General features: G+C 43.8%; 2 protein-coding genes and 1 non-coding gene across 3 annotated transcripts; 2 read left to right on the top strand and 1 right to left on the bottom strand.

Annotated features, from left to right (window-relative positions):
* Nucleotides 1–9884: 9884 nt before the first annotated feature.
* Nucleotides 9885–11491, bottom strand: mrpl52 (mitochondrial ribosomal protein L52). The gene is made up of 5 exons (XM_085350825.1): nucleotides 11443–11491; nucleotides 11116–11185; nucleotides 10719–10786; nucleotides 10215–10279; nucleotides 9885–10141 (listed from the first exon to the last, which is right to left on the bottom strand). The coding sequence occupies exons 1-5, from the start codon at nucleotides 11474–11476 to the stop codon at nucleotides 9989–9991; spliced, it is 390 nt and encodes a 129-aa protein (XP_085206951.1). The 5' UTR covers nucleotides 11477–11491; the 3' UTR covers nucleotides 9885–9988.
* trnan-guu (transfer RNA asparagine (anticodon GUU)) lies at nucleotides 10459–10532 on the top strand. Its single transcript has one exon. It is a non-coding gene; the product is annotated as a tRNA-Asn (tRNA).
* A 6442-nt stretch (nucleotides 11492–17933) lies between the features above and the next one.
* On the top strand, nucleotides 17934–25822 carry ajuba (ajuba LIM protein). Its single transcript, XM_085350824.1, has 8 exons — nucleotides 17934–20020; nucleotides 22712–22813; nucleotides 23001–23068; nucleotides 23198–23260; nucleotides 24571–24701; nucleotides 24900–24951; nucleotides 25323–25391; nucleotides 25476–25822. The coding sequence occupies exons 1-8, from the start codon at nucleotides 18442–18444 to the stop codon at nucleotides 25605–25607; spliced, it is 2196 nt and encodes a 731-aa protein (XP_085206950.1). The 5' UTR covers nucleotides 17934–18441; the 3' UTR covers nucleotides 25608–25822.
* Nucleotides 25823–26301: the final 479 nt, after the last annotated feature.

Below are 26301 nucleotides of genomic sequence, written 5' to 3'. Positions count from 1 at the left end.
ATTGAACAAATACTTTTTTTCCTGCCTGTTCACGTTTATATTACATCGGATCGAGTGGAATTAAACTCTTTTCTACATTTCCCCATTCTGCACGCCACACTTATACACAGTCTTAATAGTGATACCGGAAAAACGAAAGTTTACAGTAAATGCCAAGTGTGTAGCTACTAGCCATTCGAGTAAAAGGTAAATGTAACCCAGAGGACACTTTTGTAGGTAAAGTAGGGTCAAAAACTGAAGCACTGAGTGGATCTGAAGACATCTGAGCTGTGAAGTTAGTCAGAGATGTGATTTAGTAGCAGAAACGGTCAAAATATAAATAAAGGAAGTTAATGACAAAAAATGATCTGTTGCATTAAAGAGATGAAATTGTTATCAAACAGTACGGTTAAACTAATAAGCTCAGCAGATGCTAGTTTACAGTTTAAGTATCTGGTGAAAATTATGAATGAAAAGATGTAAATGATCAGCGTCAGAGGTTGAAATTTCAGGCCTACAGTGCAGTTAAACAAGAGACATTGTTGGCTTGTCACACCAGATGAATGAGATCTGCTTCATTTAGTGGTAGCTGAATGTGATCACTGATGGTAAGTCCACATCTGAGCATCACCAGGTGGGCTTGGTGAAGTCAGGTGTGTCAAACATATGACCACAGTGCTAGAAAATGCTTCACCCATAGTATAATCAAGCCCACGGGAAGGCTTTGGAAAACGTGAAAATACTGAATATTTAACTGACAAAGAGACGCATGACCTGCCATAATATACCAAAGTAAACTAAATAAACTCTTAAATGACAGAAAATGGAACCTTGTGTTTTTTATTGTTTTTTACTGAATAACATTTATTTATTTTACTATTGGTTGGTTAAAAAAAAAAGGGCATTACTCAAAGCGTAAGCCCAATGCGACACTCTCAGTAACATATTACTGATATTGCGATTCTTTTTCTAAAAACATGGCATTGATTAAATTCATAGTTACATTTTACACTGAATGAAAGGGGACCACTCTGTTTTTATAGGTTATAAGACAATAGTTAAGATCGAGCTGAACTCTATTTGGCCCCCTTTGCAAAGGGAGTTTGACATCCTGTCCATCTGGACTGGCTTTAGAGGTACGTCAGTAAACAAGGTTTGACAACAGCAATCAAAATGTGTGCCAGCTGATGCCATATTATTTCACTGCCATGTCTCCTACTAAATTTGTCTTTCTTATAGACAAAACTGGTTGTTTGGGAGGGTTACATCATTCCTGCTGCCTTCAGTTTCAACTTCTGCTGTCTCCAGATCAACATCTGTGGTTTTCTCCTCCTTTTTTTCCATTCAGGAGGGTTTTTTGTGTTTCGTTTCATTATATGCTCTTGTGTGGGACAAAAACAGTCATCAGAACTGAACTGAGGTGATTACGCTCTTACTGCGGTGTTTCTGTGTTTTCATGCACAGCCTTAGAGAAAGTGAAAAAAGCTGTCTGATTTCCGTTGTGCACAACCATCTAAAATCTGTTGTAAGTATCCATATAAGCTCTAGCCGTGAGCACCTCGACCTACAGTATGTGTTCTCTGCAACCTTCAGAAGCAGAGAAAACAGCGCAGTGCTGGGCCTTCAGAGGAGAAAGGGTTAATAAGCAGAGCGGCACGAAAACAAAGATGGGGAAAAAAGAGAAAAGACAGAGAGAGATATGTGTCAAAGGTCATGTGTCACGTTTGAATTGATAAAGGGCTTTCACCAGGTTTGAGCCTGCTGCAGGAGAGCCTGGTGCAGCTGCTGGAGGGCTGCAGAGGAGCCGTCTGGATACAGTTACACCGCTGGTTGATTTGGACCCGAAGTCGGCAGTCATGTGTCGAGGAACGAGCTGGAAAAAATGATGGAACGGTCACATTTTTCAGAGAAACGCTTTCCAGCCGAGCATCTGGTATTCTTGAAACATCGGCTGCAGCCTGCACATGCGTGTGTGTGGATGCTGCACCTCTTTGTGTGTGTGTGTGTGTGTGTGTGTGTGTGTTCACATTTAAAGGTAACGTTTCTCTTAAAACATGCCATTAAACACGCAAATAAAAACAGTTTTACAGAAAGAAAAACAAGAAAAAGAAGCGAGTAAGTCAGCTGAGAAGAGGGAAGGGATGGCCAGAAATTATCTCATAGGTTTGGGGATATGATTCCCTTTGCAAGTTCCTCTCCAAAAACATTTTTTTTTGCAAGCAGCCTCCTCCCCGTCCCTTAATTCCTCTTATTTCCTCACCCGCTGCAAAATTTTTCTTTTTATGAGGCTGCAGACTCGAACCACCCCTCCTCTTCTTACCACAAGTATCTCTGGTCTGTTTTTGCTCTTTCTTCCTCCCCCCCTTACCCTTTTTTTCCTCTCTGGTTTAACCCTCCACATCCACACAACAGCAAATGGTAAATAACAATAATGATGGATTAACCACAAACTTAAGGAGAATATTTAAGCGACTCTGACCTCGCCTGTTTTACTTTTAGTTTTCAGCACTTCTATCTGCGGCCCTGTTTGTGCATTTTGTTCTTTATGAATGCAGATTTTGTTCAGGCCTTATCTATTTTAGATTGTAATTTGATAACTAGCTTAATGTTGTTTTTAAGGAAAACAAAAGACAGTAAAAAGAGCAATATAGTCCATGTAATGCACCACTTCCTTGTTAAGGCGAGCTATCGTTGGCTTCTTAAAGCTGCATTTCTTCTGTTTTGGGGTCATTGTTTTCTGGAGAAAGAAGCTGTCATCACAACACTGACAAATCACTGCATGTTGTAAACTTGTTAGGGAAAAAACAATGTTTATTTACACATCCAGCATTTATGCAGCAACACTCTGGGCTCGGGTTTCATGCAAACTCGTGATTATAAACCTCAGTTTTGCACGCCAGCATATCAGGAGGGGAAATTTGGGTCTTTAATCTGTTAAATGTTCTGTAAACAAAACTCTAAACAAAAAGAGCATAATGAAAGAGGTGGGGGTAAAGTTTGATAGACAGCAATGCACATTCAGCAGGGACGTTACAGAGTAGCGGCCCACCGTGAAGTACATTTCTGCATAAATGTGGTACCTACAGTCGCGGTAAAAGGAAAGTATACCCTCTTTAAAATGCTATATCAGCACAAACACCTCATACCAACTGTCAGCGCAGTGGTAGAGGCATGATGGAGCCATGGGACCTGGCCACCTTGCAGTCACTGAGTCAACCACAAACTTCTCTGTTTGCAAAGAGTCGAACATGAGGCCATATTTGCCCAAACTGGGTCAGTGATCACAGGAATCCCAAGCACAGGCATATTAACAAGAGAATGGCTGAAAAAAGAAAGAATGAAAGTGTCGCGATGGCCCGATTAAAGTTCAAACCGCAGCTTGATTGAAATCCTGAGGTGGGAGTTTAAGAGAGCTCTGCATAAATGACTGCAAATTTCAATGAACAGAAGCAACACTGTAAACTGTAACTGGATCAAAATTCTTCCACTGTGATGTGAGAGACACAAAAACGTATTTAAGTCATCGCTGTTATTGGTGGATCTACAAGCAACTGAATCATGAGGTGTGTGTAGTTTGTCACACACTGGTTCTCTGTTTCTACTCTTCTCAAATTCATTAACTAACCTGTTGTCATGCAAAGGTTGTGTGTTACTGAATGAGACCCTCTGCTTCACTTTCAGGAGTAAACCTGACAGAAGTAACCTGACTAACCCCTCAGTTTCCACTTTTTTTCTCTGCACATCTGCTCGACCTTTTTCCTCCTCCTCTGGCTAAACTCTCTGTCACCTGCTCTTTCCATTTGTCTCAGTGGACTTCTCTCCCGCACTCTGTCGACTTATCCAGCTGCTGCTCTGTTCGAACAGTGAAGGATTTGTAGATGCTGTGTGGGAATGCTTCCTGTTCCAGCAGACAAAACATTAGGCTTCAGTTACCCGTGCACTTATCCTAAAGTTTCTAATGTGTCTTATACAGATGCAATAACAGAAGCAAGTTAACTTCGGGAAAGCAGCTGCATTTTGATTTTTCATTTATCTTGCTATAAAACACAAAAGCTCTGTCTGTCTGTTTGTTTCTTTGTCCGCAAACTCCTCCTACACGATTAAGAGTTGAGCTGCTAAAAGTGGCACACAGGTACCTCCTAGGCCCCTCAAGGTCCTTATCTATATCAGACATTATGAGTTCATCATGTTGTTTAGCAACTACCTACCAGTGGGCTAAAATTACCTCTTTTTTCCTTTTTGCTTTCATGCAACTACAACGTCTCATGAATGCATTCTGTGATTTTAACTTCATGACAGTCTCAGTTTTGTCTGCAAAAGCCAAATTACACATTACAAAAGACAATGTTAGCGAGTTGCCGAGCAACCACCCAGCTGAGGGCTAAAATGACTCTTTGTTTGCATTTTTGCACCTATAACAGTGTACGACAGCACTGCGTCGTTTTCAGTCAACAAGCATTTAAGTCAACATGCATCATAGCGGTCAACACCACAAACAGGTCAAACAATACTGTAGCATGGGAACAAACTTCCTTTAATTGGATTGTTCATTTTTTTATATATATATACTTGTTGGCATGGTTAAAAAATAAAACCAAGTTATTACATAGAAAATCTAGGACGTTACTGGCATGTGCTGAGCAAGTAATGATCTTCAAAAAATTGTCTTAAAAGGTTGAATAGCCAACTATTTAAACCCCATTAAAGTCAAGAGATATTTGACTGGTTATGGGTTATAAAAAAGTCAATTGTGTTGTGTTGGGGGGGGGGGGTAGATCTGAATAATAAATGGTAACCTTTAATTTATTATGATTAGTAGATTGGAGGGGCCCAAACACAGGACACAAGTGGCAGAGGTCATGAACAAATGTAAGCTTTAATGGTTGAAACCCAAGTCTACGGAGATAAAACAAACCTTAAAGTAAACCAAAGGCCAAAATGAAGTCAAAAACATAGGGGAGGGGGGAAATCCAAGGTATGGAGACAAAGCAAGAACAAAGACTAACTAAACTGGAAGGACCGACCAAATGAAAGAAAAATATGAGAATGGAAATTTGCGCAGAAGATTGAACACAGGTGAAAACAGTTAGCAACGAGCAACAAAAATCAGGCAATCAGGATGGACAGACAGGAAGCAAAACTGACCCAGGACACCAAAGAAAACAGCCCTTCAAAGTAAGACAGGGAAAAACCAAAGGAGGCGCAGATATAACACATGATAAAGAAAACAAAGGGTTGATCCATAGACAGACTGAGACAGAAATTATGACTATGGTTACTGACCCTAACACCAAAACATCAGTAAACACATAGAGCAAAGCCCATCACAAAAACAACCATAAAGTAAACAGAGACTGGGTAATAAAACAAGGACTCACTGTAGAATAATCAGGAAATTAAAAGCAGAAATCCAAAACTTCAAACACTACAGCAGAAAATCTCACCAGCAGTTCACAATTAAACCTATTAAATAAGAATTCACAACAGTGAAACAAGGCCACATTTTGTGTAGCAGACATTTTTCTGGTTTTTCCTCCTGTTAGTCTCGTCAGAGCTCCTTTGAATTATTGTGGGGATCTAAAACTCCAGGTTAAGAACCACTACATACTGCAAGTAGTTATGTGGCTTCAGTTACTTTAAAGAGTGTCCGATTAACAGTGTCTTCTCCCTGTGCTCCTTTTAAATGATACTGCATATGTCCTATGCAGTTCTAGGGAAACTGTGGTGGTGCTCCCAGACAGCTCTATATTTTAGCCTGGGAATCAGTTGTGTTTTTGAGGTGATGCCATCTTGATGGGCAGACACTCAGAGGACACAGTTGTGTTTAATGTATGAGAAAGATGTTGCTGGTAAGTTGCAGGGATTGAAAATGCAATAAAGGAAACAAACTGTGACAAGCAGCACATTCTTTCACTCTGTTCCCTTTGTTTTGTGAACCAGTTTGGATGTCTGTTTGGAGCTGCTGCAGAATTGACTGCCAAGCATCTGCTCAAAGTTGTGTCCGGTCACAGAGAAGGATGCACATGAAACCTCTGGCAGCCATGTTGGCTTCCATTCTTCTTTCTCCTCCCTTTTCTCTCTGTCTCTGTCTGTCAGCCATTTTAATGCTGAGCTCATACAGTGTGGCTGGGCGGGGCAAGACCAACCATCGGGCTCAGCACTCCTTCTCCATGCCAGGCAGGAAGTGGCCAGGACAGCTGCTTGCAATTCAACCTGGGACTTTGTTTGGGTGACCTACATTATGACTTCTACTCTAAAACTTCAGTACCACTTCTTTGTCTCTCCTTTTTCTCGTTCTGCTGGTTTTCAGTGGTGGACAGAAACTCGCTCACTCAAACCATATCTGTGCCCAGCCAAAGAAAAGCAGATAAACTGATCGGAATTTAAAATTTGCAATCAAAGCTTTCCTCCATATCCCAAATGTGCTCTACTGGACTGAGGTCTGGTGACTGTGCAGGTCATTTGAATACAGTGAACTCATTGTCATGTTCAAGAAGCCAGTTTGAGGGTTATGACATGGTGTGTCATGTCAAAGTTGTTATGTTATGTCTCATGAATGCATTCTGTGATTTTAACTTCATGACAGTCTCAGTTTTGTCTGCAAAAGCCAAATTACACATTACAAAAAACAATGTTAGCGTGTTGCCTAGCAACCACCCAGCTGAGGGCTAAAATGACTCTTTGTTTGCATTTTTGCACCTATAACAGTGTACGACAGCACTGCGTCGTTTTCAGTCAACATGCATCATAGCGGTCAACACCACAAACAGGTCAAACAATACTGTAGCATGGGAACAAACTTCCTTTAATTGGATTGTTCATTTTTTTATGTATACTTGTTGGCATAGTTAAAAAATAAAACCATGTTATTACACAGAAAATCTAGGACGTTACTGGCGTGTGCTGAGCAAGTAATGATCTTCACAGAATTGTCTTAAAAGGTTGAATAGCCAACTATTTAAACCCCATTAAAGTCAAGAGGTGTTTGACTGGTTATGGGTTATAAAAAGGTCAATTGTTTGAAGCATCCATCAGAAAATGGGTCCATTGTGGTCATAAAGGGATGGACATGGTCAGCAACAATACTCAGGCAGGCGGTGGTGTCTAAACAATGGTCAGTTGGTATTGGGAGGCCCAAAGTGTGCCAAGAAAATATCTCCAACCCTACAACACCAGCAGTCTGAACTGTTGATATAAGGCAGGGTGGAGCTTTTCATTCCATTTGTCTCTTTGTCTGTTGTTCAGTTTTGATGAGTCTGTTTAAACTGTAGCCTCCGTTTCCTGTTCGTGGCTGAAGCAGTGTGGTTCTGCTGCTGTAGCCCTGCTTCTTCAAGGTTCAACATGCTGTGCATTCAGAGATGCTCTTCTGCGTACCTTGGTTTGTAACAAGTGTTTATTTGAGTAACTTTTCCTTCCTGTAAGCTCAAAGCACGCTGGTCATTCTTCTTCGGCGTTGACGACTTTCACCTGCGGCTCCCTGGATGTTTTGTCTCTGTAAAGAGATGGTTGTGTGTGAACCAACAATCATACACTTTCAAAGTCACAAATCAATTTTCTTCCTCATTTCGATGTTCAGTTTGAACTTCAGCAGGTGGTCAAAGGGACCATTTTTTTCTATATAGGTGTCTGAATTTTTTTAATCACTTATATCAGGAACATTTTAATAATTAATTATAGAATCGGGATCTATTATTTGGATTAAAGGTTTGAAAAATGTTTTTCACACCTTATTTCACTTGTGCTCTACCAGGTAACAATATTAGAAAGCCTTGCATCCTTTTCTCTTAGTAAACCTGGCTGTATTTCTACAAAGCCACAACTCAAAAACAGAATGAATGTAGTCACTTTGGCAAGAACAAGCGAGTATTCTGTTGATAATTTTACTATTTCTTTCCCTCTTTGATTCCAGATGAGTTTTGTTTTTACACTGACATGCTGTCATTTATTTTAAGTACATGTCCTGATTTAATGTTTCACTCCTCCAGCTTCAGCCCAACCTCAGATTTGTCACCAACAATTCCCATAAAGCGCTGAAGATTATTTATGCCGATGCTTCTGTAGCATGAAGGGCAAACAAGTTATACCACGGAAGCCGCGTGGTTAACTGTCCAACTAGCAGCAAACAAGGATAATTGCAGCCTGCGGGGCCAGCTCTCTGTCGTGTACATTCAGGATACTCAGACTGTGTAATTTTGACAAACATGCTACTAAAACGGCCCCACACCCCCACTTCACCCAGGTCAGGAAGCGGTCTCTGGGACAAAGTTGCTGAATCAGACCCTCCACAAACTAACCCCCCTCCCCCCAACCTTTTGCACCCCCAGGAAGTATCTACCCTCCTCATATCTGGTCTCTGGCTGAAGCTACAGAGGTCTGTCAGCTAATCCTCAAATATAACCACATCTGTCTCATCCTTCAAGCGCCCACCTTTTCCTTTATCCTGTAGCCCCTGTAACCTCACCTAACACCCCCCCTCCAAACCTCCTCTTGCCTTCTCTCCCTCCCTCCATCCATCCATCGCTGACTTCTGCACAATAAGCAACATCTGGTTCTCATTTCCACAAAACCAAAACAACACAGGGAGGAGAGGAAGAGGGGAGGGGGAGGCTGGGAGGAGTCGAGAGGGAGAGGCTGTTGAGGAGAAAAGACATCCATGTGAAAAGACAGTGAGTCAAGAGAAAGAATGAGGAGCTCCATTTCTCACTGCCGGTGCAGTCGGGAGTCTTTTATGATCCAGGTGTGAGGATGTGTGTGAACTTAGAGTCACCTTGCTGAAATTTCTTACACTTCTTTTTTTTTTGTCTGTTAAGTCCCTCTGTGGTCTGCACCACGTCCTCCCACACTGTAACACTACAAAGAGTCAGCTCCTTTGGTCAGCTGTATGAAAACGTTAAGACACAGAGGAGGTGGGGGGAGGTTCAGAGAAAAACTTCCCATCTTCCACGGAAAAGAATCTGCAACTCAGCGGCTAGCAGCCCTAATTACATGGGACTGTGCTGAAGTCTGCACAAGACCCGGGCAAAGAGAGAGAGACGGAGGCAAAATGTGAGGAAGGGGGAAGAAAGGAGGGTGAGAAGACAGGCAGGGGGGGGCTTACCTCATTTCATAAATACTGAGTTTACAAGTCAAAGTTGCAGTGAATTAATGCTGACTAAACAAAGGCACAGCTGCTCCTTTTAACAGCCAGGGTTGGATTTTGTGCCGTCTCACACGTTAAAACAGATTAAGGTCAGTGCAAATCTACCAGCGCTGAAACTCAACCGTCATCTTATTGGCTTTTTTAAGTGTTTCTGCATCTTCATTATCCACCTAAAAAACTTTGAGTCAACACCAAAAAGATCACTTTCCATGGGATTAAACTTCCTGCCAAAAACTCGCCTGCAGCCGGATAATCGTCTTTCCAGGCACCAGGCTTGCAGGAAGGCCCGATGAAAACCCCAGATTTTCCTTTTCCTTAGTGCATTCCCCAGGAAAAATAAAGAATGTGATTCTTTGACCATAAAGCTTACTGTTATCATCAGACCTTGTGCTTTTATAGCTTGGATTTTTCTTAAACCTTATCTCACACAAATCAGTGTTTTAGTTTGGAGCAGGTCTCCCAGAGCCACTCAGGACTGAGGGGTTTGTCAGCTAATAACACGGTTACTGCAGCGTGCCACGGTGTGAACCCCTCGCTCTGGTCCTGTATCACTGCTGCTTTATGTGTGCCAGCTCCTCCCTTTCTACTGCCAGCCCAGCAGTACTGCTCTGCGCCCAGCCTCAGACAAAATGGCGTTCGAGCCAGCTCGCGTCCTCACAGAAGAGAAATGCTGCATTCTAGTGGAAGCAGATGCACATGAGCTGAGATTTTACCACAAGGACCCACGAATGCATGACAGAGTATAAAGAAGAAACATTTTATTGCATGAGTAGAGAAAAACACAAATGACAGAGCAGACGAAAACCCATCATAAATACATCCATCATCCTGAATATCAGCATGGAATATCAGAGTTAGGATAGTCGGCCTCTAACTTTGAGATTTCTTCTTCATTAGTGGTTTCCCTTTGGGTTTCAGCAAAAGAGACTTTTTGTGCTCCTCCATTCTTTTGGCCTCCTCCTGTTTCTCCCTCCACGCCTCCATCCCTCGGTCCACCTCCGAGTTCAGCATCACAATACGTCTCTGAGAAGAAAAAGAGATGAACAGATGAGTGGGAGTGCTAAAGACGATAAGGAGGTTTTTATGTGACACTCACAGATAGAGCTTCTCTCTCTTGCCGCCTCCTCAGCTGGCCTTTCATTGGAGGTGCCGGCCGTCCATCTGTGCATATAAGAAGACAAAGTTGGCACAAAAGCAATCAGCTGGTGCAGCTTTGTCAAATAGTTTCAGGCAAAATGCATTCAAAATTTATCAGGATAAGAAGGAAAGAAACACAATGAAACTCACAAAGATCAGTATAAATTAGCATAGCTAGCTCAGTCAGTTGTACATGACCCACAGTCTCTGTGGCGCAATCGGTTAGCGCGTTCGGCTGTTAACCGAAAGGTTGGTGGTTCGAGCCCACCCAGGGACGATGTCTTTTTGCTTAGAAACACACAGAGCTACCCACTGTGCCAACCCTTTGTGAGTAAAACAGCAGACAAAAGTAGCTGCTTCTTCTGTTTTCCTTTATTTACATTTTAAATGATGTCCTGTAGATGGTCCACAAACAATACAGCTTTACAGATTTTTATTTTTCTCTATAAAAAAATATAAATACCTGCAAACGACCAATCAGGCAGATCTGTCAGAGGCCCGTACTCTGTGCCGCTTCTAGCAAGTCCATGTCTGCAAGATAACACACGCTTCAATAAACCTGCACAGTCTCGTTTTTAAATGGTTTTCAGTAGTTACACATTTAACCTGACTCCATCCCAGGTTCTTAAAAACAAAGAAAAGATGAAACATCTGCATTTCTCCTCGTACACTTCATGCTGTTGTGACGCTGTGAGTGCAAACGTTATGTGTTATAATGAAGCTGCTGCTGCTGACGACCATTCACTCCTGCCTGTGAGGCTGCTGTGAGGGTGTCTAAAGGTCTTAATTAAAGGTTTCATCCAATCGATCAATCCACATTCAAACAGCGGAAATCTTTATTTAAATGACAGTGAACTCACTCTTTCCGCCACTTTTCTCCAGCCTGGACTCCACACGTTGTGCTGAACTGTCTGCGCGAGTACCTCAGCACTGAAAACAACATCAAACAAACAGTCACCTACACGAGCCTGTTTAATTAGATATGTGGCGTTTACGAGCAGGTACACACACTGTTAGCATTAGCATTAGCTTTGCTCGTCAACATCACCGCGTTGACGCCGGTCACTCGCACAGGCAGGGAGCCTGGTAAAAGCAGGTTATTACAGCTATCACACTCAGCTTCAGCGATGAAACTACACACACACACACACACACAGGGAAATATGTGAGGATAACCTCTGTCTCACCTGAGCAGCACAACGTCCTTACGGGGGCCGCCATGTTGCCTGCACAATTTAGAGCCTACCGCCAGGGGGCGCCAAAGACACGCCGAGGTCCTGTTATTCACTTTGCCCCGTCATTCTTGTTTTTACACATCCATCAGTAAAAATCTCGGTTATTATCTCAAAATGTCGAATTACTATCTATAAATAGTGACAAAATAACTTGAAATTTTGATTTATTAAACCCAAATTATATTCTTCCTACTCATGGATTATGCTTTTTTTCCCAGTGGCATAAAAAAGCTTTCATGAAAAAAGTATATATAATATATTAAGCCTCGTTTTCCTCATTTGTAATAATGTAATTTTGAAATTATGGATTTTTTCCCCCATTCAGACAGTGATTGATGGGGTTGGGAAGCTCATCTTGTAACCGGAAGGTTGCCGGTTTGATCCCCAGCTCTGTCTGTCGTTGTGTCCTTGGGCAAGACACTTCACCTACCGCCTGCTGGTGATGGCCAGAGGGGCCGATGGCCCAGAAGCAAGGCGATATGGCAGCCTTGCTTCTGTCAGTCTGCCCCTGGGCTGCTGTGGCTACAACTGTAGCTTGCCTTCACCAGTGTGTGAATGAGTAGTGGAACTGTAAAGCGCTTTGAGGGTCTCGAAAAACTATATAAATGCAATCCATTATTATTGACAAGCAGCAAGACAATAAGACAATCTATGTGTCCAATAAAATATATACAAAAAATAAACGAATTAAATAAAGAAACTAATAAATTAATTAAATTAATTTGACACATCTGAATTAAAATACATTCAAATAAATTGGACAGTAAGGTATACATGCATAAAAAGTAATTTAAAACATTAAAGGTGTGTTCTTTGTTTCAAATGTTTCTCAACAACTGTATTTGAAATTAGGGGAAAGCACACATGAAGTATAACGAATTAGAACGTACTTTCAGGACTGATGTTCCCCCCTAGAGATGAAAATGTGACCTTAAACGAGCACGCACAACACCACATGGTGGGCTGTGAAAGTATCCTGGTATAAAACCTTGTTGGGGCCTTTTAGTAATGAGCTTGCAAGTATGCTTTAGGTCCCCCAGCTTCCTTCACTAGCACAAAGACATGCATATGAAGTTAAACGGTTCATCTAAAAGATTCCGTCGATGTGAGGTAAACAAAGTGATTGAAGTGTACAGAGAAAAAAGGTAAAAGTATGAATGTGTGGTTGTGTGTGGATTGAGGGGTCAGCAGTTCATTCCACAGTTGCATAGCAGCAAATGAAATAAAGACTTACTCATATTATTAGCACTGCTAAATGTATAAAAGAACTGTTAAAACTTTGCACATGGTACATATCCCTCAATCTATGTGTGTTTAAAATGACCACAAAAAGCTGCCATACGTGTGTCTGATGGAGTCTGGTGTGTGTACTCTGTGGTGGGAACACACGGGCAACAATGCAGACAGGAGAGGGGTAAATAGTGGCCCAGCAGCTCTTTTTTCCCCCTTGGGGGCCTTTAAGAGGTTAATCCAGCTGGAAACCTTTGCATTGGGACCATCGCAGCCCACCTGTGAAGGAAAGGTGCAGCTGTAAGTAACAACCTTAATGGCTGCAGCTCATGTTGTTGTTAATGCTTCCACGCAGCATTTCTGTTTAATGTGGCACCTGTGCTTTTTCTTGGAAGTGCAGATATGTGCCGGGGAAATTGGTTACAGCACACTTTTCTTGTGTGATCACGGTTTATGGATGGCGTGGTCGTTGCTGGCATATCAAAGGCACGACAAGGTGATGAAGCAAGACATCTGGGAATGTTTAGAAGGCTGATTTCTTTTCATCCCCGTCGCACTCGCCGACTTCAAACCAGTCAGGCCTCTGTGGTCATCCCGTGGCGCTCCACGTCTGAGGAGCACCTGTTTCTTGAGTGAGTGCAACGCCACTTATAATGAGGTTATAATGGAAATGAATAGGAGGGAGATCTTTCAAAGAACAGCTTAGGTGATTTATTCATTTTTTAGCATGTCAGATGTGATAAGAGCAGTAAAAAACAGGTTTTTCGTGCTAGAGAGGTCGCAGGTTATCCAGACTGCTAATGGGAAGCTGGAAATTTTCAAATGTAAAGATGTTTGCTCATCGTGTAAAGGTTATTCCGATTTTTTTTTTTTTAGCTGATCAAAAGGTTGTAGTGTGATGTTTTGATCCCGCACAAGGTTAGCCTTAATGTGAGATCAGCTGACCCACAGCTGGGGCCTTTAAAGCACAAAAAGGAGGAAACATTGAAAACTAAGTGTCCAAAACATCAAAGGAACAATTATATTAGTTCTCTGTGCCTCCAATTTTAAGGTAGAGTATGACTACCATTGTTCATTAAACTTTTTGTGTTTGCTTTGGTAAGTGTTGCCATTTTTCTCGTTCCCTCACACTAACTGTGCACAGCTCCCTGAACCTGCAGGTTTCTTCCTGTTAAAAGGGAGTTTTTCTTTGCTGCTGGCGCCAAATCATCACCCGTATTATTTTAGGACCTCTAACCTTATAATATGAAGTTTGTTGAGGTGACTGATGTTGCGTTTTGGTGCTGAATAAGTAATCAGAACTTGAATTTAGAACATGTTGCCTGTAAAATAAAGTGTAGGCCTAATAAGCTCATAAGCTTAAATCTCCACATTTTTTCAGTCTTACTTTTTTTTTTTTGAAAAACAAAATGCTCATAAAATCACCAAAATCAACATTTGGGGAAAGCTGGTCTTTTGCCAGAAACTTGAGGTTGTGGGGCACCTCGCAGCTGTGTTTGTTCTATTTGCAGCTACCTTTTAAGAGAAATAATACAAATAGTGAGTGATTTATATACACAGTGATGGAGATAGATGGGTCTGCACTTCACGTGCCTGTCTGTAATCATTACCGGCAGAGCACGGCCGCTCTCGCAGCTCTTCAAAGTGCTGTTTTTGTATGAACAGCACCGACACTAAGCCCTGAAGAATTTCTGTTAGCTTTGCAGACAAGTTCCCACTCGCAGCCGTGAGGCGAGCGCCAGAGGTTGCCAGAGGTTGCTGCAAGGTACTCCGGTGAAACCCGCAGGAGCTGCGATGGGCTGCGTGTGGAAGAGATCTGCGGGGCATATGTTTAAAAATAAAATAAACTGAAAGGTCAGCGAGCCTCCTGCAAACACAGCATACAGCCGGACTGTGTTTGCTGTGTTTTTTGGTGTTTCCGTCAAAGTGCCGCAAATCGGCCGGAATCCGCGCAGACTAATGCCGGGTAGTCCTGAAATAGCAGCGGGATGTTTACTCTGTATCGTCCTTGGAGAGCTCAGACACGCTGAAAAAATTTACCGGCCGCCTCACCGCGCCGTGTCCTTCCGCGCATTCCACAGGCTGGTGGTACAACAAAGTAGGCCCGTTGCCTCAACGACGCGGATCCACTTGCTGTGACTCTAATGTGCAACAACACGTGATTATAAATGTTAAACAGAGCCAGAGAGGCGCTCTGTGTCAAAACAGAGGCTTCTTAATGAACTACAAGCTACTGGGAAACATTAGGGATGTATATCCTTGAAGCTAAGAGCTTATTATTACGGTGTTGATGCATTAATGTGCAGGGAGAGCGAGGTGGTGCTTGTTCCCGCAAATATACGTGCTTTTGGTTGTGCTTTAACAGCATTAAGTTGAAAAAATAAAGAGGAAGTCTTAATTTGAAAGGTAACTAGTAAATATTGGTGTCAGCTAAAGTGAAGAAGTGTGAAAAAAACTGCAGTATGTCACTCTTATTTTGAAGTAGACAAGTCCAAGTGGCCTACACTCTCAATGTGTATTTCAGCGTAGTCACTTTCCATTACTGCTTTGTAACATTAGGATTTACAGCTGGCGCTACAGTAAACTGCACAGGGCCGTGGTTTTGGTTACAGTCAGCCTATATGAGCACAGACAAAATGAGGGTATTTCTGAAAACAGGACTGTTTATACTGTTGGTTTGGCTTGGTGGTCATTTCACAGTTTAAGCTTGTGCCAAGCCACAACCACATGAATACGTGTGTATCCAGAGCTCCATCACAACGCTAACCTAATGGCTAGAAGCGCTTCGGGGCAGGTTAACCCTCTCAGGGGCCCCCAGGGTGGGGAGGGGGGGTCCTGTTTATGCTTCTCCTGGAGCCAAGTGTATTAGTCAGTGAAAGTCAAAAAACAGGCCAATTATAAAATAAACTAACATATTAAAGAATAAACGAAGACTTAAATGAAGCTAAGCAAGCATGAACATGTGCCCCTGTTTTACCACCTCATGTGCAATAGTCCTGTGGGGATGCATTTAGACCTCTTTACTTTGTTGAAATGTGATTTTTGTCCCCCAGAAAATGTGTGATTTGACCTTTAAAACACATTAATGTACAACAATGTCACTTCCGTGGACTCATACACCAGTGCTAAAATGATCTAAGTAAAATTACTCCTTAAGTTTTTACCACTTAGCTACATTTTGAAAGCAAATATTGAACTTTTTAAACCAGAACATCTCTTTGGTAGCTTATATAAAACATATAAAGTAAGTAGTGAATTTTAGTGTAATAGCTGAAGCTACAGTTGAACAGCCTGAATAATTATGTTTACACCTACCTAATGAATTGGTACTTATTGTTTGAATAAACCATTATTTTTTTATGCATTGCTGCATGACTGATGTAAGCACAAAGATTAAACTAAGATGAATTGAATCCTATTTACTTTATTGAATTTTATTTTTCAGGAAGTGTCTAATTTGAGCATTAAAACGGTGCAGTTGTAGAAGTACGTGATTTTACTGGACTTAAACCCCAGTGGTGAACAAATAAATACAAATTAACTAAATTTTTAAGGCAAATATTGCTCTCTTTTTAAAAGAGCAGATCTCTTTGGCAGCTTATGTAATCAATAATAAAATAGTTGACTAAGTTTAGGTAGTATATCAAGCAGATCACTAGCAGCCAGAATAATTATGTTTGCACTTTAATAAATCACAGCCTATTGTTAAAATAACCTTCTTTTTTTTAAAAAAAAGTAGAGCATAGCTATATGACGGATTTAAGCGTATTTTATTGTCCAGTGCTTATAATGTAAATGCAGTGTTGAATTGTGGAGCTGCTCCCTTGACCTACTCTGATGACTACTTCCACCACTTTAGACATTACCTCAGTGGTTCCTAAGGCCTTGGGTGAGGCTGAAGTCTTCATTTAAAAAGTCAGAAACTGAATAGAAACATTTTTCAATCTATTTTGGTCTAAATATTTAGTTACAGGAAACTTTAAAACAAAAAAAAAACAGTTTTGGCTTGGCTCGATTATTTTTAAGTGTTCTTTTTATATTATTATGATGTTTATTAAATGTTGAGTATGTAGTTGTGTAGAGACGGTCTCGCTGGCGTTATCCTCTGTGGAGTTTTGCGTTATGAATGACGACACAGCATGTCTGGTAAAAAGGTGTTCCGGCCTTGTTGGGGGATACAAGCCGCCGTTTAAAATGCGTTAAGTCGAACGCACCACTCACACGCAGTGTAACGGTCGCGATGTTCCGCCTTCAATATAAAAGCCGTTAAACTAACGCTTTCAACACGGAGGCTATCAAATCCGATTTTGTGGCGTTGTAAACTACAAAATTGCACTTTAAACGTTACTCGAAAGCATTGTTTCGTATCTGGGACAAACCCATGCTACAAAGGAGCTCCTGTTATCCTCTTGCTTGAGTAAAACATAACACGTATGTTATACGTAGAGGTTTATTTAGAAAAAAACGTAACCGGAACTAGCTTGGTCGCGCTTTCGTTAGCCTGACGACATTGTGGGCGAAGGGGGAGGTAAGTAATTATTTAGGGGGAAGAAAGAAAGAAACAAAGTTGTCGACTGTGCAGTGCTCACGGGGAGGGATTTTTATTTATCACGAGCGGCTCTTTTAGTCCTGCACCGGCCTGCTGGGGGTTGATTCGAGTGTAACGGCGCGCCGGTTTTCCCCTCAGTTCCTGCTGTCCTCCCAAACTTCCCCGCTGCTTTCCTACCGAGTCCCGAACAGGATTTCTCTTTTGAAAACGGGAATGATAAAAGGAGTCGAGCACAGGCGGATGGACGGAGGAGTGTAAAGCCAGTGCGGTGTGTGCGCTTTCCGTTGGCTCGCTTACAACTAAAATACGCCTTTTCTGTCATTATTTTCCCTCCTCCGAGTAACTTTCCCCCCTGAGATGAATGGCAGAAGTCGGGTGAGTCGACTATCTGCGAACAAGCGGATTTCTGCTTTTCTCGTCTACACTGGACCCACATGAAGAGGTGATAGCCTGCATCCTGCTGAACCTCTCTCTCCCTCGCTCTCTCTCTCTCCCCCCGCTTTGTGCTTCGTTAAGAGGAAATTCAAACCCCAGACTGGAGGAGATCCGCGATAGCAGCCCGAGACTTGGCTCGAGTGTATTTAAGTCTTCTTTTTAAAAACTTTAAACAGAGACCATGCAGCTGTGGAGCTACATGAGGGTCCACAAAGGAGGCCCTCTGCGATCATAGGTCCACGCAGAAGTCTCCTGGATGTCTGTCTCTCCCGTTTCCTGGCTGGATTGAATTGTGTTAGTAATTTTTTTGTACTCCAATGGATTCTTCCTCACCACAGCCTACCTGTACCTGTGGATTTACCACATGAGGGCAGCCAGGTGACTCACAGGACTCAAGTCATGTAACCACCCTGTAATGTCTTAAAAGTTTTTATTTATCTGCTCTTTTTTTGTATTTATTGTATCTGTATAGAAGGGGTCCTGCTTTTGTTTTTCTTTTGTAGCTTTGAACTAGATTCCAGGCCAGTTTTTTAATTTCTTGTTACAGATTTTATTGTAGCCGTCACAAGGGAATAACTGTAGATTTCAGTCTTTGTTCTGCTGTACGTCCACTCACACTGTATTTGAGTGCAGTACTCTGTAACATTTAAAAAAACAGAGAGAGGGGGGAGTTGCTGTAAGACTTGACTTTGCCCAGGCAGGTGTGTGTGTGAGAGGGAGCACAGGAAGGCTTAATCATGGACAGGCCGATAAGCAAGCTGCTGGAGAAGCTGAAGCTAACGGACTCGGGGAGTGTGAAATTCAACGTGTCGAAGAAAAAGCACGACTCCTCCAGCAACTCCAATAACAGCAACGCCAACACCGGCGTGCCTGTGGGCGGCAGCGGAGGAGGGGGCAGCGTTCTGCCGCTGGCTCCCAGCTCTGCAGCTGCCTCGCCCGCAAGACCTGGCCAGTTCCCGCTTGCCTCGGCAACCACAAGTGATCCATGTGTGCCAGCAAGTGGGAGAGGAGGAGGAGGCGGCACAGGAGGAGCAGGAGGAATGGGGTTGACTTCCTCTCAGCTCCTCACCACACCATCTACTTCCTCCACAGTGGGCACCATCCCCCCAGATGTTGAGCAACCACCTCACCCCTCTACCTTGGCACCGCTGAGGCGTCCTTCCTCTCAGCAGCGGGCTTCCTGCTACCTGGGTGAAGGTGTAGATTCCCACCTTAGGCGTGAGTCCGGCCTGAGTCCCGAGTGCGACCCCATGGGAGCGTTCGGCTCCAAGGTGTCCCTCAATCAACGTCGATACTCATTGGAGCTTCAGCAGCTGGTCCAACGACAGCAGCTCCTGTCCCAGCCGCCTCCACTCTCCGTCCCGCCACCATACCCTGCTGCATCGGGATATGGATCGGCGCCCAGAGGCGGCGGAGGCGGCTTGGCTGAGCCCGGCTACCTCTCTGAGCCTGAGCGGCACAAACGCCTGTCTCTCCAGGAAACCCTGTTCTACAAGCGGCTGAGCACAGGCAACGATCTGTGGGAGAGCACCCGGCCGGCATCCCTCTCTCATCCACCACATCGCCCATCTGATATGAGCGGAGGAGGTGTAGGAGGTGGAGGCCTCTTTTACCCGCCAGGGCCAACCCTGAGTCCGTGCTCATCCTTCAGCTTCCAGGAGTCTGTGCTGGTCAGCCCCAGGTCCAGCTTTGCCTCCAGCACGGCCAGCGGAGGAGGAGGAGGGAGTCCCATGGGGAGCCGCTGCAGCAGCAACCGGACCAGTGGCATCAGTCTCGGCTACGACTTGCGCTATTCTGCATCCGGAGGCCTCCCTACCCAGCAGCAGTCCCCATCTGTGCCGACCGGAGGCTCTGCAACTGGATACGGAGTCCCGGGCAGGGCCGGAGTGACCTCCGTAGAGGCCTGGACTCAGTACCTGGAGGCAGGGATACGTTCAGGTGTGTACGATAGCCGTCACTCCTACCCGCCTGCGGTTGGGAGTCCCGCGGCAACGTGTTATCAGACAGCTCCAGATTGGTGGGAAGAGCAGCAAGCGGGCGTACGAGGCAAAGATCCAGGCACGATGGGAGAGAGGGCCCGATACTCAGACCTGCCCGGCACCCGATACCAGGAAGAGCTGACCCGACTTCTGCTGAGAGATGCTGCGCTGGAGGGCGATGGGCTGCTGGAGGGCCTGATGCTGAAGGAGCAGGCTCTCAGCCTCACGCCTCACGCCAAATCGGGCGTCACGCCAGCAGGAGGGCTGGCCAAACCTCAGGAGGAGCCAGGAGCCTTGCCTGGGAGAGAGGCAACAGAAAACCGGCAGGAGTTCTTTGGTGAGATCCTTATTTTTTTTTTAAAAATTTTATAAATTTATTTTGCAAAACAAAAAGTAAAAGAAGCAAATCAGTGGGACTGGATGGAGATGGGCAGCTGTGTTTAACTTTAAAAACAGTAAAATCACATCCCTAACCCGAGCCAGCAGCCTCACTGCTCATCCGTCCCCACGGCGTCCGCCCCTCACTGTGTTATTACTGTTGTCCTCACCGCCTGGTGTCGGATCACAGGTTTCTCTCTAAATGAAAGGGTTGTATGGATGGATGGACAGATTAATAGTTGAAAGAGTGTGTATGGATAGGTGGATGGTGCCACAGAACCTGCAGAGACATGCAGGGTCATAACACACAAAGCATTAAAGGAGTGGAGAAGGGGAGGGGGGAGGAGGGGAAAGAAAAAAAAAACATCAGCCAGGCTTCAGAAACCGAGATGCAGACAAGTAGACGTGTTTGACCGGAGAGAGGAAAGAAAATCAGTGCGCTAAAAGTTACGCACGGTTGTCAGCTGCTGTTTGCACATCTTGCCAATTTGCCACAGTGGTGGTGCGCACAGAGGGCTAATGCAGCGGATCTGCACGCCGATTAAAGTGCAAAATTCTGCTGTAACACTCAGACATAAATTACATGGTTCCATATAAACACAGCTCCAGCCATTACTGAGTCACACAAGATTAGGGCTCCAGTTCTCTCAGTGTGCCAGTGTGTGTGTGTGCGCGAGCGTGTGTGTGTTAGGATGGCTAGATGAATGTGCGTATGTCTCTGTGTGTATATTGTTTCTTTGTGGCAGGGTGTGTCCCCCCCCCCCCCCCCCCCCTTTGAGTGACTTCAGGCCACAGTAACGCAGTGTGTGTGTGAGTCATGTGTATATGTGTGTGTGTGTAATGCTGCCTTGGCGTGTGCAGGGGTGGTGTGCTGTAGCCTGTTTTTCAGCTCAGGTATGTGTGCCTGGAGGGGACATACAATACTGTATTCCTCTCAGCCATTAGCGAGGAATCAGAAGCTCTGAGCCGTGAAGACAGACGCCCTGAGCTCAGCTCGGCAGCACACACCTGTGTTCAGGTGTAAAGCTGAACAAAATTAAAAAAAAATAAACGCAGTAATAATGAAAAAAGAAAGTAAAAATGGAAGAAGAGGAACATAAACTGAACAGATGTCGATTTATAGCTTTTAAGCTTCACTGTTTCACGCTCATTTTGTACATGCTCAGAGTTTCCAGCATGGAGGGCGGCATGTGTGCGAGTGTGTGAGCCAAAAGTTCAGGCTTCAGGCTGCTATAAATGCGTTTCAGCGAGTGTTATTTTATTTTAATAGGATGTGGCTCAGAGCATAGAAAGCTTCTGTTTGTCAGGGGCAGTCAATCAGAAAAAAGCAGGAAGAGGATGAACTGAGGGGCCACACAGACCCAGTATAAGATAAGTAAGGATTATTTTGCGCTGTGACTCATGCAAAGCTGCTCTAGTAGAGTCCTATAATTAAAACAAAATGGAAATAAGAATAACAGGTCCACCTTAAATACCTTATATTGTCTCATGATGTGAAAAGAACAAGGTGTAGTCACACAAATGTAGTCATGCGATGTGTCTATTGATTAGTTTTAAGTCATGAAAGGAGAGCAGATGTAGTTCAAAGTGTGACATTTGTCATTTTCTTTGGTATCAACTTGACTTTTGTGCCCCTAGTGAGCTTTATTTTGAAAAACCCTTTGTTTTTAAACCCTAAGTTCAGTCTTCTCTTTTCGTTCTTTTCAGTGAGTAATGTCAACCCCGCTTTCTTTCCATCTCTTTCTATATGCAGCCGTTTTCATACATTATATTTAAAGTTTCGGCTCTTTGGTTTTTGGCTTTGGCACCGGCTCATGCCTCTTCCTAAATATCGGAGGGATTGTCCAAGCTCGCAGAAGCAGGGTGTAGGAATTCTTGATTTGTGTGGCACTCCCTGAGCCACATTAGAAAGGAGAAGGGGGGGAAAAAGCTCAGACCAACCCTTAAATTGATCACAGAAAGAGTGATGCGCAGGCCACCACATTTCTGCTTTACATATGATTGTGGAATGAGGTTGGAGACAAACAGGCTCATTTTTGAAGCTTTTTCACAGAAGTAAAACTGATTACTTGCATTTCTTTTTTTGTAGGTCCATTTTGCTTGGTTATCTTCAGTATTTCAGCCCCCAAAAATGCCACCAAGCTTCTTGTTTCTTAGCCACTGGCCAGCAATTTAAGGAAAGCTGCACAAGCGTTAATTTCTATTAATTTTGTCGTTGCTTGCTTTGTAGTTTTGGCCCCCAGCATGGTAGGGGGAGGGAAAAATGGCTATGATGTTAAGTCTCCAAATTGCTCTTAATGTGGGGGGTTTAAGTTTAAATTTAAAGGTCTCGGTCTCCAAACTCCAGAAGAAAGAATCGTCTATGTTCTGGAAAAGCTGCCAAGAAGTCAGATCCGGCGGAGTTTCCCTTTAATAACAGAGAGGCTCGGCAGACACTCATGAGTGGATGAGCAAACAGGCTGGCATGGGTAACGAGGTTTTAACTGTGTGAAAATCCCCTAGGTGGTGCGAACGAGAGGATTTACAAGTGTTGACACTTTGTGTGGAGTTGGATTTCAGACACATTCTCCAGGAATGCGTCGTAAACAGAGCGCTGAGAGCCCCCGCCGAGCCATTGCTCCCGACTAAATGCGAGTTTGTGTCCCGGCAGGAACCTGCGTGAAGTGTGGGAAAGGAGTGTACGGGGCGGATAACGCCTGCCAGGCTCTGGAAAACCTCTATCACACTCGCTGCTTCACCTGCGTGTCCTGCGGTGAGTACGGCTTCCCCCCACCCACGCACACAGACACACACACACCTGACCAAACACAGCAATGATGATCAGGCTTAATGATGAATTTGTGCCACCGCCACACCTTCTGCAAACGCCCTCTTTGAAGCATTTACCACAAAAATGTGGAGATTTAATTATGCTGAGTCACCTCTGCCCCCATCTGCAGGACGCACCCTGAGAAACAAGGACTTCTACAATGTCAACGGCTCTGTGTACTGTAAAGAGGATTATATGGTAAGAGTCGAGGCCGAGGCTTGTTTTGTCATCCGCCTCTCTCACACACAAACACACTCAGACGTGCTCGGAGTCGGTTTGGGGGGAATCGAGGTTGCGATATTAGTAATCTCTTTGTTTTAATTACAGTTTTCGGGATTCCAGGCGGCTGCGGAGAAGTGTAGCGTGTGTGGCCACCTTATTCTCGAACAGGTGAGGGCTCTGTGTGAGTGTGTGAGAACCAGCACACCAAATACCTCCCAAACATTTGGAAGAACTCAGAAGAAACGCTCTAATCTTTAATCTTCCTTTTAGTTATTTACATCCAACGTTTCCCATAATGTTTTCGAAGAATCCCTCGGAGAGTAGAGAAATTCAGTGACGTCCTTCTGTTGGCTGCTCGTTGGTTTCCCACGACAGATTTTCACTGGAATGTTTGCCTTGGGTTTTTGATAAAGGGAAAAAAATGGCTCTGCAGTGATTATCTTAAAACTTTTCACCATATTTGAACCACATAATACCCATAATATAAATAGCAGGCTGTCACTGTGTCTGTGATCCACAAGCATTATTTTCTGCATCAGTGGCTCGAAAACTTGTTGGTGCAACAGTGTTGAGAGGGGAAAATGCATTCCTGCTGGACTTGGGAGTTTAATTGGAAACACTGCTGCTTAAAGTATAACATTCAAGTTAATAAAGTTTATTCTTTTGTCTCCTGTTGAACGCTGTCTGGTCTCTGCTGGATTACTGATTGAAAGTGGAGGATGTTGGCAGGACAGTGTGGTAATGCTAAACCTGTTATTACCTGAGTCTGATGCTCTTTTTGGCTTTATGGGAAGTCCCCCCTCCCCCTTTACTTTTTAAATATGGCACCAAATCACTCGAGACTTTAATGCATTACAGAAAGAAAACCAGTAATCATTTATGTGCAAGGGATTGACAACAATGGGGACAAAAAACCTCACTTTTAACTGGAAACTGTCCCCAAGTAGCTAGAAAATGTAACTTCAGGGTAAACAGAAGAGCCACGGTGCAAAGGGAGCTGGAGTAGAGGGCTGTGACAGGATGTCATCATTAATGGCTGTACTGTTTAGCTGGCTGTGTGAGTCTTTGACTGGTGGGGGGAAAAATCACTGCTATTTGAAAATACTCAGAACAGCTTCAAGGTTTGTATTCTTTTATTTGTTTTTTGAGCAACCAGATTGTAAGTTCTGGTCAGAGACATGTTTGCTTTTGATGCCATTATACTCAAGATGAGGGAGATATCGTCAAAGCTGGGCGGCCTACATCAAATCTGATGTAGTCTGTTTTGATGTAATCTGCTTTCTTTGGAGGAAGAAGAAACGGAAGACTAGAAAAAGTAAAACCTAACAAAATTTTCTCTGTTCCTTTTATGCTCCTACACACACACACACATCCTTCACAATAGCCAACCACTCCCTTGCAGTTGGTGGATCCTTATCCAGCCTTTGATATTTTTATTTTTGAACTTAAATCTTAGATCTGGTTGTTCTCACCCTCAGATCCTGCAGGCTCTTGGGAACTCGTACCATCCCGGTTGTTTCCGCTGTGTGGTGTGCTCCAAGGCTCTGGATGGGGTGCCTTTCACCGTTGACCAGCACAGCAAAATTTACTGCGTTGCAGACTACAACAAGTGAGTATTGTACCCGAGCACAAAACGGTCAGACTGGAGCCTTTGCTGGACAAATCCTGGTCCCTGGGCCTTATGTTTGACACTCCTGCTATAAGAGCTTCAGCTGTTCTGTACTGAAGATGTTATGAAGTTTGCACATTTAACATTTTGCAGAATGTGCTGCTGCTTAAAAATAACCGCTCCTGTGTCTCACTGCAGGACTTTTGCCCCGAAGTGCGCTGCCTGTTTACAACCCATCTTGCCTACTGAGGTGAGTAACGCTGACCTATCTCGTACTGTTCCTCTTCCTACCATTTAAGCTCCCATCTGGTTAAGCCTTCCCTCCTAGAAGGCCCCATCTGCTCTGATTGGTCAGCTGGCCTGGTTAAAAAATGAGCTGTGGCTTGCACTCATGAACCGTGAGTGTAGACACTGCCCTCTAAAAGCTGCTGTGTCACAACACTTCGGATTCAGCGGTGTATGTTTGAACCAGAATCTGTCCCACAGCAACGAATTAGCATGACTGTGTTCATAATTTACTTTGTTTTGGGCAGTTTTCCAAACTTTACACAGCAGTGTGACACAGAACAGGCAGGAAAGTACTGGAAATGTGGCTCTGCTGACCTCTGTTTGCTGTTTCAGGGCAGTGAAGACATCCTCAGGGTCGTGTCTATGAACAAAGACTACCACTTTGAGTGCTACCACTGTGAGGTAAGTGACGACTTAACGTTTCTGACTTCGTTTTGAAGCGAACCCACAGCTGACCTCGCCCCGTCTCCTCTCTTCCACCCTCAGGAGTGCGGCAAGCAGCTCTCCGATAAGCCCGGCTCGCAGTGCTTCCCTCTGGACTCCCACCTCCTCTGCCACTCGTGCCATGTGAACAGAGTGTGCGCCACACATAACGTCCCCCCTCACAACACACACTGATCGGCTTCTATGCAGCTGTAGATTTATTTTTATGTAAAAGCTGGTCTTAATATGCTGTCCATCCCCCTCCCATTCGCTCTTTCTTTACAACAAACCTGCTGAGATTGAGATGTTTTCACACTTCACCTTTATTTTGTCTGACTTGGATCAGTTTCTGATTGCCACATGTACTGCCTGCTGTACTTCTTGTACTATTACTGTACAACAGTTAAAAGGGAACAGGAAAACTACTGCTTTTTTTAATTCTTTACCCTAATGTGGCTACTGTTTGCTGTAGAGAAATGAGGGATTTTTTTTGTTTTTGTACATACATTATTGCTATCAGAAGTTTTGCACTTAAATTTGACTTTACTGTAAGAGATTTGTTACGTGAATCTGTACAAGTTGGAAAACACATTACTGTAATGATTATGTTGTAATAAATATTTTCTCTGCTCACACAGATTGTGTAGCTAGGTCAAAATTCAAAGAGGAGTCATCGTGCTTTCTTGTTTCGTGTCTGTTTTGGCTGCTGCCTGTCGGGGTCACCACAGTGGATCATCTGCCTCCATCTCTAATATCCTGAACCTCCTCTGAGATATTCTTTTTGCATCCTTTGTCCCATATGTCCACTCTCTGCACGTCTAAACCATCTTAAGCATGTCTCTATAATAACTTTGTCTCCAAACTGCTCACCCCTCCAGTCCATTCTGCT

This window comes from Diplotaxodon limnothrissa, linkage group LG3 (assembly GCF_057381915.1).
Source record: "Diplotaxodon limnothrissa isolate DT_005_m linkage group LG3, D_limnothrissa_male_GT1.1, whole genome shotgun sequence".
In the NCBI taxonomy this organism is placed as follows: Eukaryota; Metazoa; Chordata; class Actinopteri; order Cichliformes; family Cichlidae; genus Diplotaxodon; species Diplotaxodon limnothrissa.
The sequence above is the reverse complement of the archived record's forward strand: the minus strand, read 5'-3'. Positions and strand labels throughout refer to the sequence as shown.

Bases quoted from the DNA above. Each gene is read 5' to 3' on its own strand.
- mrpl52 (XM_085350825.1), bottom strand. From the start codon at position 11,476: ATGGCGGCCCCCGTAAGGACGTTGTGCTGCTCAG. The intron at 10,280-10,718 runs GTATTTATATTT...TTATATGCACAG, and splicing joins GCCTGATTGGTCGTTTGCAG to ATGGACGGCCGGCACCTCCA. The intron at 10,142-10,214 runs GTGAGTGTCACA...TTTTCTTCTCAG, and splicing joins AAGAGAGAGAAGCTCTATCT to AGACGTATTGTGATGCTGAA.
- ajuba (XM_085350824.1), top strand. From the start codon at position 18,442: ATGGACAGGCCGATAAGCAAGCTGCTGGAGAAGCTGAAGCTAACGGAC. The intron at 24,702-24,899 runs GTGAGTATTGTA...GTCTCACTGCAG, and splicing joins TGCGTTGCAGACTACAACAA to GACTTTTGCCCCGAAGTGCG. The intron at 24,952-25,322 runs GTGAGTAACGCT...TTGCTGTTTCAG, and splicing joins AACCCATCTTGCCTACTGAG to GGCAGTGAAGACATCCTCAG.